This window comes from Pteropus alecto, unplaced genomic scaffold, assembly GCF_000325575.1.
Source record: "Pteropus alecto unplaced genomic scaffold, ASM32557v1 scaffold98, whole genome shotgun sequence".
Taxonomy (NCBI): Eukaryota; Metazoa; Chordata; class Mammalia; order Chiroptera; family Pteropodidae; genus Pteropus; species Pteropus alecto.
This window is the reverse complement of record NW_006443570.1, coordinates 3,716,663-3,729,910: the sequence shown is the minus strand read 5'-3', so window position 1 is coordinate 3,729,910 and position 13,248 is coordinate 3,716,663. Positions and strand designations below refer to the sequence as shown.

General features: G+C 50.0%; 1 protein-coding gene across 3 annotated transcripts in view; it reads right to left on the bottom strand.

Annotated features, from left to right (window-relative positions):
- The window catches only part of CDK5RAP3 (CDK5 regulatory subunit associated protein 3), a 9,295-nt gene extending 5,289 nt beyond the window's left edge, over nucleotides 1-4,006 (bottom strand). The window contains exons 1-7 of one of the 3 annotated variants that reach the window (XM_025041797.1): nucleotides 3,861-3,998; nucleotides 3,586-3,631; nucleotides 2,933-3,071; nucleotides 1,556-1,687; nucleotides 1,177-1,277; nucleotides 786-834; nucleotides 5-92 (exon numbers count right to left, since the gene is read on the bottom strand). In XM_025041797.1, the coding sequence (XP_024897565.1) occupies nucleotides 5-92; nucleotides 786-834; nucleotides 1,177-1,277; nucleotides 1,556-1,598 (281 nt within the window). In that variant the 5' untranslated portion in view covers nucleotides 1,599-1,687; nucleotides 2,933-3,071; nucleotides 3,586-3,631; nucleotides 3,861-3,998. Of the gene's footprint in view, nucleotides 1-4; nucleotides 93-785; nucleotides 835-1,176; nucleotides 1,278-1,555; nucleotides 1,688-2,932; nucleotides 3,072-3,585; nucleotides 3,632-3,854 lie in introns of all 3 variants that reach the window. The other 2 variants (XM_015599382.2, XM_006924748.3) reach the window with 2 other exon arrangements.
- Between the last annotated feature and the right edge of the window lie 9,242 nt (nucleotides 4,007-13,248).

Sequence of the window (13,248 nt, the reverse complement as noted above, 5' to 3'; positions counted from 1 at the left end):
TTCCTGCTGCAGCTGCTGGCACTTGGCGATTTGCTTCTTCAGCAAGGGGATCTCATAGTTGACATTCCGAACCAGGAGGCTAGAGAGTTCCACTGAGGAGGGCCCAGGAAATTCACCTCAGACACCTACACCGTAAGGCAAGCAGGCCCCAGGCCAGGCACACATATACCCTAGACGGTGGCGAAGAGCATGGGGGTGGCCTCCCAGCTCCTTCCCTTTCTAGTTGTGGAAACTAAGACAGCCATTTAACCCTTCTAACCCAATCCTCACGTGTAACACAGGGACAATCATATTTACTGTGAGGATTAAAAAAGAGACGCCATGTAAAATACCAAGTACAATTGTTTCTATTTAATAGGTGCTTGATACATAGTAGCTATTATTGTTATTATTTGCACTATTAGAAAAAACACCCAAACTATAATCAGCCCTTTAGTTACCCTCTCAGGGACCCAATATAGCCCCAAGGATGCTCCATGCGTCTTCTGCCTAGTAGAGAATGGGGTTGCAGAGAGGGTGAGAACCCTGCAGTCCACCTTACCAAGAGGTCAGTGGTGGAGGACCCACAAACACCGGCTGCGTCAGGCCCAGCAAATGCCTGCTACCTGCCTGGTCCTTCTCCTCTTCCCAACACTCTTTGTGGAATTTATTTTCCTACCTTACAAACATCTACAGCCCAACCTCTTTCCCCGACACGGACTGTGCCTCCTAGAAGCCTAGTGTCTCACAGCTCCAGGAGTGGGCTTCCCCACAGACGCCAGGACACCCAGGCTGGGCCACTCTACCTAGGTAGGTGTTGTCCTTCTCATACAGGGCTACAATCTCCTGCCAGTCCTGGGGAAGAACAGAGACAGAAAGTGAGCGAGAACAGCACTCAGCAGCCACATGCCCGCTCAATCCCCAAACGGGGGAAGCTTTCGTATCACACCAAACACAAACTCCTCGTCCTCCTTTGTGAGGCTGGCTGGACCACCCGCTTTACTGTAAGAGCATGGTGCCAACGAGCAATTCCCAAAGCAGCAGGTCTGAAATGTACACCCGGGGCAGGAGCTACTTTTGGCATAAACTATAGGGACAGAGAAAAAGTGCAGGAAGCATCCCATGTAGGCATCTCCACCTGATCCTCAGAGAGACCAGAGAGGCTCTGGTCCCATTACCACCCTCGCCCACACTTGCCTTCATTCGCTGTGAAGAGTACCGGCCAAAGATATTTTTCGTGGAAGCTTCAGTGCCTTTGAGAAGGTCCACGATTTTCAGGCAGTGGAAGTAGTGAATGTCTGGAAAGCAAGTAAGACTTTAAGAATTCCAGTATCTTCCCACCTACTCTGGCCAATGCACATGGCTGACCCATGTATGTGTCAGGAATTTTAGCGTGGGTCGGCCATGTGCATTTAGCTCTGCCCTTCATCAGTTTGTGTTGGAAGAAACCAGCATCTATGCCCAAACAGAAATCTTTCTCTAGGGTCTGCCCTGAGACTAAACAACAGGAGAGCAGCTTAGCTGCTATATACTGCTTCAGGAAAGAGGTCCCAGTAAGGTAGCCCAAAGCACTCACAGGATCCAGAGAGCAGTTGGGCGATCTCTTCGTTTTCTGGCATGTCCTGGATGGCAGCATTGATCTTCTCTCGAATCGTCAACACCAGACTCTGCCATTTCAGATTACAGTGCCTTCTGTCCACCAGCCAATCTGCGAGAAACACCCAGATCACAGCGTTCCCATTCATATGGCCAAAATTCCATCACTAATTCAAGTAAAAAACACTAAAATATTGGCTGAAAGTTGTATTCATATTGGTTAAGGTGTGAAGGTCAAGGGGAGATAGGAGTAAAGACAGGCCCAAAGGGGTGCTTAGGGCTAAACAGACTCTGGCAGCCTACTTCATAGAGCAATTGCCTTGACACGGGTATAAAAAAAAAACTTTAAATTGATCTTGACATCAAAGTGCTACTTTTGACCACTCTAAATTCTCCATAATATTTTGGCTTCTATGGGTAATTATATCTTTCTTACTGACAAAGGATGCTGTGCAACTTCCACTTCCTCAGGGCTGGGATTAATCATGACAATGGAAAATACAGATGGTTATGCCAAATACTGGATGAATGAACAACTGCAAAGCCTTTAATACCTATAGTGCCTTAAGGACTAGATAGCACTGGTCTATTCCACCCAGTGAAATACCAGCCTGCACATGTGACTGATCACGTGACTGACCTCCTGGAGTTTGGGCCCAGATTTGTGTTTTTAGAGGAGGATGTGAGTAGCTGATAGCCATGCATGCTTTCTCAGTAGGCGGGAGCTAAGAGCTAGGTTTTGTGGTCAGATGGTCCTGGCTTCTAATTATTAACTCTCTTGGGCAAGTCTCTCAAGCTCTCTAAGCCTCGGTTTCCCATATGTAAATGGGAATAAGATACCGAGTACAAGGGGGAATGCAGATAAAACACTGAGCACCATGCCTGGCACATGGCAAGGATCAATAAATCTTAGTGATCTTCATTTTTACAATGTCAAGTGCTTAAAACAGCACCTGCTATAGAGCAAACCCTCAATGAATGGTTGTTGTTTTATTGGTCCCTCTCATGACCAACAACATATACCAAAACTGCACATGTGCTAAAGAACTGAAACAAATCTGAAATGAATCTAAAGAAGCTCCACCACACAGGACTGATTAAATGGCCCACAGTGGTGAATTCAGAACATTTCCTGGTTAATAAACCTGCCAACTGGTCAAACACTGGGGTCCCACACTAGTTATCATTATACTCCCTCTGCTGTATTCCTTTAAATTTTTCAGGAAGCAAAATTCTGCGGATGTCATGGAACTAGAAGCAAAGGAACGAGGTAGTGAGATAGGCGTCATCTTGACAAAACTGGCATCAAATCAATTAATCCAATGAGCATTTAAAAACCCAGGAGCTGTGCACTTGCCCTGGAGGAGTCAGAATGAAGAGGCCCTTCCCTGGCCCTGAACTGGGACGGAGGTATGTAGATCAGATACAGACAGCAGCGAGGTGTCCCGGCCACTAACAGGTCTTTATCTCTAACTGGGTCTATGTCCCTCTTACACCTGGAGTCAAGGAGAGATGGAAGCTTTTAAAACGAAAGGAGCTGAAAGTTATTGGATTTCATTAACCAATGTCACCATAAAAACAAATAAATAAATTTTTAAAAAAATAAATAAAACGAAAGGAAGGAGAGTTTTTCCCAGCATAATAAAAAAGGCACAGACATTGGAGCCTGACAGACAGACTTAAGTTCTAATTTCAGATCTGTCACTCAGTACATGACCGTCTTCTTTACAGGAAGCTATTACCCCCTCTCTGTGCCTGAATATGATTTGACAGCACATGTTACAAATGTTAAAGTAGAAAACGCTGGTCAAGTACAGACTCTGTGTATGGTTCCTTCCAGCTCCTGTTACAAGGCAGCTCCGCCACAAATGGAGACATTGAACATGGCGACTGGTCAGTGCCTCAACAGGGGCCTTGGGGGCATCAAGGCTCCCAGCTGTTGGCAACAGGGTGCGGCAAAGGGCCGGGACTCCTCAAAACAAGCGGCTGCGCAGGGGCGCCCCCGCCTACCGAGCAGCTTGCTGGTCTGGATGTCGATGGGCACGTGCTGATGGTCCTAGCGGGAAACACAACAGAAATCGGGGTGTGAACGCAGGGAAGGGGCGTGCCACTCGCGCGCTCATTTCACGGGCACAACTGCCACACTGCGAGGCAAAAACGACGAGCTGGGGAAGACTGCGCCCGCCCAGGAGAGAGGCCGAGGAAGCAGGTTAGGGAAGGACGGGCTGAACCCAGTCCAGGGACCCCAGGCTAGCCCCCCATTTCCCCAGCTCCCGTACCCCCACCTGCATCTTTCCTCCACTTCCGCTTCCGGCCGACGACCCAGGCCCGCCCCGCCCACTAGAAATCCAGCGCTGGCTTGGCAGAGTCTCAGTTTAGCGACAAACCGGCCTCCTCCAGCCACGTCGCCGCTTTCTTCAGAGCCAATTGGGGCGCGCGCTCCACCCCTGGCCGCAAGCCCCACCACCCCGGGGCTCCGAATGGCTGAGCCCGGGAGGGGCGGGAGAACAGAAGACAGCCAATGGGAGATGCGAGGCGGGCTCAGGGACGGAGAGGGGCGGGGCGCCAGGAGAGGGCTGCAGCGGCGGCGCGATGGCGGCAGGCGGCGCCCGAGAGCCGATCCCAGCCGTGCTGGCCCTCTGCGCACGGATATACACGTCTGCTGGCCGGGTCCTAGCGCCGAGTTGCGTAGCCTCGAGGCCGTTAGAAATGCCTTTCCAGCCTTCCCTCCCTTTAAGTCTCGTGGTTTGTAGATTTCTTGTGTCACTTGTCACACTTTGCCCTCCCATTCACTTTATCTAATAGACTTGTATTAAGCACCTGCTGCGTGTTAGGTGATTAGGGCAGGGAAGGAGAGAGAGGAAAGTCAAGGGAGGCATCGCAAAGATAACACGGAAATTGAGTCTTAAAGGAAGAGCTGCGAAAGAGGGGTAATGTGCGGAAGGGGTGTCCTCAAGGCGGGTGGATGAGATTGTACAGACAAAAGCTTTGGAGGCCACAAACTGCAAGAGGGGTACAGAGAACAACAGGCCGGCAGGGCCAGCAACATAATTAGTGGGGTTCAGTGCAAAATGAAAATGTGGGGCCTCTTGTTAAAAAATGTGGGGCCCCTTGTTAAAAAATGTGAAGAATTTCCAGTGGGCACTGCATAGGTCTCATGCTCATGAGATTGGCCCTGCAGGCAGGCTCGCTACTGTGCACTAAAAGGTGTGAGGCAGGGAGTAAGTAGCCAGAGAAGAGATTGTGAAGGTGGAAGGGTCCTATCATGGGGAGCCTCTTTAAAGAACTTGTACTTCACCCCAGCCAAGAGGAACCACTGGAGGGTTTTAAGGGTTTGAAGCAGGGAGGGACCTGTACAGATTGCCTTCAAGGAGGATGGATTCATGAGAGATAAGACTGGAGACAGGAGACTGTCAGGCGGTTATTATGCAGAGGTTAGGGCCTGACCTAACCTCTGGGACTCGGCAATCAAATGGCTGTGTTGGGGTGGGGGTGGGGAGAATGACAGCAAGGACAATACCTAGAGGGTTGAATAAAAGAGCCATCACCTGAGACAGGGGTGCAGGATGCTGAACAGGTGTTGGGGAGGAGGGGATTTTGGATTTGAATTTGTGGGATTAGTGGTGCAGGGGGACCCCCATGTAGAAAGTGTGTAGGAGGCACTGGGGTCTATAACTGTAGTAGCTGAAGCTAAGAGGGGGCATGAGAAGTGGGTAGAGTGAGGAGAGGGGGTGGGCTGAGGACAGATCCCCAGGGTTTCACAGGGCTGGGTGTGCCATTTTGTGCTCCTCCCATAGGAAGCTCTGCCTGTTTTTTTCTAAATGAACCCCCACCTCCTCCTCGGCACAGCACTTTGGACGCAGTAAATTTTTTATTGAATTGTATAGGATGATACAGTAGTGAGAAGACCTAGATTTCTGCTTAGTGAGATCTTAGATCATTTCAATAACCTCTCTGTCAGCCACAATTTCCTTAACATGGAGATAGCACTATTCTATCTCAGTGTATTTCTGTTTATATGCTAGAAAAATAAACATACTAGATGTATATAACTCTTTACAGTTTATAACATGCTTTAATATAGTTTCTCATGCTTTGTCAGCTCTGTGTGTACGTGTGTGTGAAACGTTAATCATTATAAAATGGGTTGAATGACTTCCTTGAGATGGCTCATAGGGCAGAACTAAGGGCCTCTTCAAGGCTCTCTCACGAGAATTTGGCTCTCATTTCAGGTCCTGACTCAGACTGTAGGAATTGCTGGGGCTCCCCCATGATTAAACAAACACTTTCTGGGCTCCAACTGTATTCCTGGCTCCCTGGGGTATCCTGGGAAGCATGGCCCTACCTTATCCTCAAGGTGCATCTCTCCTCCTTGAATCAGCAGGCAGGACAGAGCAGGGCAGGGTGAGTCTGGAAGGCCCAGTCCAGGTGAGTTGGTGGAGGCAGAGACCACTGGCACCCAACCCCACCTGTAGTACCCTGAGTGACTCATGGAACAAAAGGATGTTTAAGGACAGTTCTGAGAGGCTGCTGGCCTCAGGGGGGCTGCCCCAGATTGCATAGGAGTGTGGGCTTGGGCAGTATTCTGTTTGTCTTTTTTCAGGGTCATAGATAACTTCAGGGCCTATGGGCAGATGAGCACATAAGTGGTCTGGCATCCAGGGCAGACCAATAAGAGAAGATGTGGCGTGTGCACGAGGTCCTTGGGGCTCCCAGCATCTGTAAAGTAGCGGGGAGAGGATGTGGGATGCTTCTATGAATCTCTCACTTCTCTGATGATTTAGCAGAGGACACCGTCTGGGGGAGAGGAGCACATGTAGAGAGGTAGGGAGGACATAGCAGGCTTGTGCCAACTTGGGACGGGAGAGCACATAGCCCCAGGGTACTGTGTATGCAGGCTGCTTTGCCGCCCTTTGTTGTTGTCAGCTTGCTTATTAAGTGATAACCATGTGCCTCAGGCCAGTGTAGATCTAAATGTTATACAAGCCTTATCTAATTTGATCCTTCCAACAACCTTATAATGTGGGTACTATGATTAGCCAGATTTTAAAGGCAGAGAAGCCAAAGTTTAGATCATTAAGTAGCTTGTCCAAGATCATACAGCTAGGAGTTAGTGGGGCTGGGATTCAATCCCAGGCCTGTCTGGCTCCGTAGCCTGCACTCTTGTTCTCTAGGGTATGGCTTCTCCCACAGCCCTGCCTGACCCTCCTGCAGCTCAGCCACCACAGCCCCAGGTCTCTTCTTCCCTCCCCTTCAGCCAGACTCCCACTTTCTCCCCAGTTGTTCCTCGAGATACTTAGAACTCCCCACCCTATAGTCCTTGCCTTATTCCAAAGTTCTTTCTTACCACACCCATCCTGGGCAAGAACACCCATTGCTTATCTTCCTGCAATGTCTATAAAAAGCAAGTTTACCCCTCATAATCAAATAATCCATTTTTTTTAATTTGCCATATGCTTATTACTTTATGGTCTGTATCTTCTGTGTGTTTGCTCACAGTCACATTGACTGTGGTGTGTGCACGTGTGTGTGTGTGTGTGTGTGTGTGTGTGTGTGTGTGTGTGTGTGTGTGGTATATCTGCCTGCTGGGCTGAAAGCCCTGGAAACTCGGCAGCTTCAGTTGGGCCTCCTGCTGTTTGCAGGAGTAATCTGTGTCGGGGTTTTTTGTTTTGTTTTGTTGTTTTGTTTTTTCAGTCTATCTCCTCAACTAGTCTGTGAGCACTTTGTGGGCGGGAAGGACAGGCTTGTTCACCTCTAACCCCAGTACTTTTATCTTTATGACACCTGACATTGAGTGTCAGGTGCTTAATGGATCTTATAAAGAAAGGAGTAAGAGAAGGTGTGGCATGTACGTGAAGGCAGTTAGTGATGAGCGGGGACCAGGATCACTTGGCCTGGGTGGAGGGGTTTGTGCTTCTCCAGCAGTTTTTCTTATCCCTCTCTCTACAGCTCAGGACTTGGAGTCAACTCTGCTGAATCGCTTAGAACTGGAGGGAGGAAAACAGGCTGAAGACATCAGGGCTGCTGGCTTCACAAATCAAGCACCGGCCAGTGAAGGCCCACGAGGGGCCAGCCAGTTGGGTCGTGCTCTGGGGCCACTGACTGCACCCTAAACCCTAGATAGCCATGCCTTCACCATCTCTTCACCTTTGTTAGTCTTCCGGGGGGGAAACTCCTCTCTGGGTAGCCTCATGAATTGGGTCATCTCCTAAGGATGCCACTTCATTTTATTATTTCATCATCCCCATCATGGCAGGTGGAGGGAATCTGCTTTTCTAAGGGAAGGAAAACTAAGTCCACTACCAAACCACCTATCTATCAGTCTCTTTCCCATGCACTTCATGGGTAGTTTGCCAAGCACCATTTGCCAAGGAACTTGGGTCCTTAACAAGAAGACATAGCCCCAACCCTCAAAGAAATTTATAGTATGATGTGTGAAGGGCTAAATCCCATGAAAGAATGCCCAGAGCCTAGCACCGTGCTCATGTTCAGTAGGTACTTAAAAAAATCCACATGAACCAAATAAGAGGTGTGCTCAGAGCGCTAAGGAAACAGAAAGGAGAGTATCCAACTCAACCTGGGGGTAAAGGCATGGGATGAGGACGGAAATCCATCAGAGCGGGCTCCTGCGTGGAGTAACACTTGAGCTGAGTCTTGTAGAAGGGGAATGAATTGTGGCAGAAGGAAGAGGAGAGAAGCAGAAGTGATGGGCGTCATTCTGGGAAGAGGCAATAACGTGGATAAAGGACAAGGTAAAAGACAGCATGGCTCCTCCAGAAGAAGAAATTTATTATGGGAGCACAGGATATTTTTAGGCAGAGTGGAAAGAAATTAGGTTGAAGAGATGTTGGCTAGGGGAGATGACGAAGAACTCTCAGGTCCATGACAAAGGGTTGAAATTTAATCCTGTAGACAGGAGTCCCAACCAGTGGGCAGCAGATCCCTGGAAAGCTATAGAATTGTGCAAAGGGTCCAGGAATCCATAAATGAATTTGTAGTATTTTAGTGCATACTAGAAGGACAACAATCAGATAGGGAGGTGGAGAAGTTTTTCTACTGTGAAAAAAGGATTCTTTCAGAGAACAGGAAAACCAAATGGCCAATATATGTATGAAAAGATGTTCAACCTTACTAGAAACAAGGTGTGTAGTAAGCCAGGGCTATTGTAACAAATTACCACAAACTGGGTGCCTCAAACCATCAAAAACAGATTCTTTCACAGTTCTGGAGTCCAGAAGTCTGAAATGAAGGTGTCAGCAAGGTTGGTTGATTCCTTCCAATGACTCTGGGGGCAGTTGCGCCATACCTCTCGCCCAGCTTCTGGTGGCGGCAGGCAAGCCTTAGTGTTCCTCAGCTTTGAGCTCTGTCACTCCAGTCTCTGCTTCTGTCATGACATGGCCCATCTCCCTGCATGCCTCTCTTCTAATAAAGACACTAGTCTTTAAATTTAGGGCCCACCCTGATCCAGTATGACCTCATCTTAACTAATTACATCTGCAATGACCCTGTTTACCAAATAAGGCCACATTTTGGGGTTCTAGGTGGACATAAATTGGGGGTGGGGCACTATTCAATCCAGTACACTAAGGAAATGTAAATATAAAAGGTAAAATAATTACCCCTTCACTTCCGTCCTACTAGCAAAAATTAAAATGTCTGTTCATAGGTGGTGTTCTCCAGAGATAGGTGAGCTTTTGGGGGCAAGATGTTTATTAGGGATCAATGTCTGTGAGAGGAGCCAGGCAGAAGTAGGATTGGGCAGATGGAGAAATCTAACAATAATGCAGGCCTGACAAAACTTCAGTCAATTTGGTGGGAAGTGAATATTGCCCCTCAGAGTGTCCTTCATGGGGCTGAATGGCTGGACTTCATATTCCCAGATGTGGGCTGCCCCTGAAGGTCATGCCATCAGGTGAGAAGGTCTCTACACACTCTACCTCCTTGCCTTCCCCTCTCTTCCTGCCCCACCAGGAACTCTTCCTCCCTCCTCCTCGGATAATTCGCCCCAGGTTTTGCTTGCTTTATAATACTCAGTAAGGCCTATCAAGGGAAGGCTGGACGGTTGGGGGAAGTTACCTTGGGGGTGGGGAGACCATCACAGTTCTCTTTGAGAGTCTGATAAGAGTATGATTCTGTAGGCGAAAAAAAAAAATGCCCCACTGCCCCCACACATAGGCTATATTCTGCATATAATTTCAAGGCTCCTGAAGCCCACCTCTAAGCCAGGGAGGAGGGGATGAGGAGTTTTGAGGTTGTGGTGGGTCTGGAGAGCGTGGCCCAAGGAGGGTCCAGGGCCCTCGTCCCACCCTGACTCAGGGAGATCTTGAGGATGGACCCTTCAGGTCAGGAGTGAACCACAGCCCACTATCCAGCGCCTGCCTGAGGAGCACTGAACTTGGGGTGGAGCGGACAGCCTGGGAACCGGTCTGCCAACCAGTTTAACCAGGGACTGGTTTCGACTCTGGAGTTCAAAGGAGCTGGGTGCACCCTGTCCCTCTCAGCCAACGGGAGCAGTGGCCCTTAACCCCTTCCCGGTCATGCCTGGAGCAACGTCCAGGCATGGTCTGTGCTGGAGAGGGGTCTGAGCCTCTTTGGGGCATGAAACGGGGCGGGACGACCTTGGCTACAGCTGGAGGTGCAATCAGGCACCCGAGTAAGGAAACTGAGGAGAGAGGCTCCCCTGTTCCCCCTACGCACAACTCCCCTTGGGATTTCCTCCTCCTGGCTAGGCGGTCTCTGGAGGACCCTGGCTTCTGGGTGGGTGCAGGGGCACTGGATTGGATTTCTGGGGTGATGAATATTCATCAGCCCTAGCCGGCCTCTGCTTCTGTTTACTTAGCCGGGAGGGGCTGGGTTTCAGGTTCACCTTGACTCCTGGAGGCTCAGCGAGCAGGTACCCGCTCCCGCACCTGTTTCTCTTGCACCTGCTGCACAGCTGCTCCTACCCAGCTCACCTGGCCCCAGCCTCGACTGGCTCGGCACCCTGGCGGCATCCCCAGCTCCCCCAGCTTTCCTCCCAAGCAGCGTCTACCCTCAGCTCCTTCTCTAGGGAAGGTCTCAGCCTCCAGCCCGCAGCAGTCCGGATTGCAGGTACAGGCAGAGGGTGGGTGGGCGAGAACACCAAGGCATAGTCAGGCACCCCATTCCGTCTCCACGGCTGACAAGTCCAGTGGGGAGGGGGAACGCAGGCATGCCGGCTCCCATCTCTCCCCAGGTGAGCAGGCAGAATTCGGGCTCATCCCATAGGCTACTTGGAGACCATCCAGGCCTCCAGCAGAGCTCCTTCTGGGAAAGTTTCACTCCGGAGCCATTCTCTATTAACTCTTGCTGAACTGGAACCTATCACCTCCTACCCCCAACCCCAGCCTTAAGGATGTTTCTGGCTGTCTGGTGGGAACCTCTCCCCATCCCTATCCAGGGTATCCCTGTCTTATCCAGAGTGGAGAAGTGACACAGGGGTCTGGCAGAGGGCTAGGGGCAGGGGGGAAGGGGTGTCAGGTCACGGGGTGTAAGGGGGGAGCTCTGGGTTTTGTCTTACAATATAGAAACTGACTTGCTCCCTCAGCCCCTCTCCATCCCTTCACCTTGCCCCAGTCAATGGTTAACTTGGCCCAGCTCAGAATGGTCTCTACCCAGTCTGGGCAAGGCCCTTAGAGCAGCTAAGGAACTCAGCTAGGGCCGAGGGGTCTGTCCTGTAGGCCATGGTGCTGGCTACCATAGGCAGGGGGTGGTGGGCTGTCCTGTGAGCCCCCTACTCCCATGGGCTCCCAAGCTATGCAAACAGCAGAGGTGTAGCTAGCCTATTTGGGGCAGATTTCTATCATCCTAATGGATTGTAAGACTCCAGGGTAAGGGCTCAGCCCTTGGCTTGGCCAGCTCACTGCCCTGCATAAGTAGACTACAGGAACCTCCGTGTGTCACCAAATGCTAGGTCTGCTTGAAATCTCAGTTACGCAGCCCCCAGTCCCTTCTTGCTTTCTGTGATTAGACATAGGCACATGGCTGTAGGTATCTTGCTCTTTGCTATTTTGGATAGATGGGAAGTTTATGTATAAGAATCTTATAACTGAGTTATTCTATAAGCCAAAGACACAATGTAGCTGTTCTGGAAATTTAGACTTCCATAAGTCATGCTTATATAAAGGGGCGAACAACCCGCTTACTGGTGCTTGCATGTCCTCCTAGACAGAAGGACAGCAAGGCCTGGCATAAAAACATCCTAGAGAGACCAGAATTCAAGGTCAGGGAACAGTAGCACCAATGCCTTAGTGCCTGGTAGAGGCCCCAAGTCAGGGGCTAAGGGCTGTTCTTGGCTCTCTCTATGGTTTTCTGACAAATTCCTTATGATCTGTCCCGCCCTGTGTGTGCCAACTTGAAATACCCATTATAGTGAGTATATTTGAATGTCACAAGCAGAAGCCACTTCCTCTCATGGAACTAGGAGGTCTGGTGATCCTCCATGCCCCAAGTTCCTTGGCAGCCCCGCATGGGTGGTGGTAGGGCAGTGGGCCTTGTCCTGGACCTGGTGGCAACTGGGGCACACACAGACCAAGCAAGCACCTTGGCCCTCCTTCCCTGTCCTCTCCACAACTCCTTCCAGAAACCCATTCTGGAACACCGAGTTCTGTGCAAGGCTGTGCTGAGCCCAGGTGGGGCAAGCTGCCAAAGCAAACCTCTCAGGCTCTCCCCTTGGTGCAGTCACCTCCCCAGGGTGCCCTGAAAGTATTTATCTGGCCACTCTCACCCTGTCCTTCACTTTCTAAGTGGGAGCTGCACAAGGCCTCCCCTGGGCTTCTCCTGCTACTTGAACTCAGCTAGAGGGACAGAGCTGGCAATATGGGATCTCCTTCCTGGACAAAGGGGTGGGAAGGAATCCATTAGATGTGTGTTCTGGGGAAGGGGGTGGGTTTATGCAGGGACAGGGTACAATGAGAGCTAGGTGGGCAATGGTTGGAGGCCTTCAACTCATCCCAAGCCTAGGCTGGCATCCTGCCTTCATTTTTCCTGAATTTAATATGCTCCTCCTCTAAAAAAACAAACCATACTCCTTATGGAAAATATGAAAAATAGAGGGGAGAAAGCATCTTGTATTCCTTCTACATAAAGAAAACCACTATTCATCATTTGCCATATTTCTTTCTGGTCTTTTAGAAAAGGTAATTAAGACCATCAGTTTTTAAAAGGAGGTGATATACTTGCCTGTGCTGGGCTAGCTGACCATCTAGCTTTCCGATGTATTGTGGCCACTGCCCCTCCTCCCCAGGACATTTCATGGCCATACCCAGGAGTCCTGAGACCAGACCACCAACCTCTCCAGGCACAAAGATGCCTTGGTTTCTCATATTCTGCCTGTCTGCTCTTCTATTGATCTTAATTCCTCTGGTCTACTGTCTCCTTCCATCTTACACACCCTACCTGTCGGCAAAGTCCATGTAACTTCATCTCCCAAAACTTCTACTAGCTCAGACAGCACTTTTGTGGAAGTTAGTAAGTGGTGAGGTCACATCCAGAGCACAATGCTTGTCAGTGGAGAAGCCTGGTTCAGCCCCTACAACCCACTTCTGTTGGGTATCCGTATGGAGGATCCAGCCTGTGATAACCATATCTCACATGTACCTCCTGGCCCCACCAAACCGCCTTCCAAATTTTCAGCTCTCCTTCAAATTCCTGTCT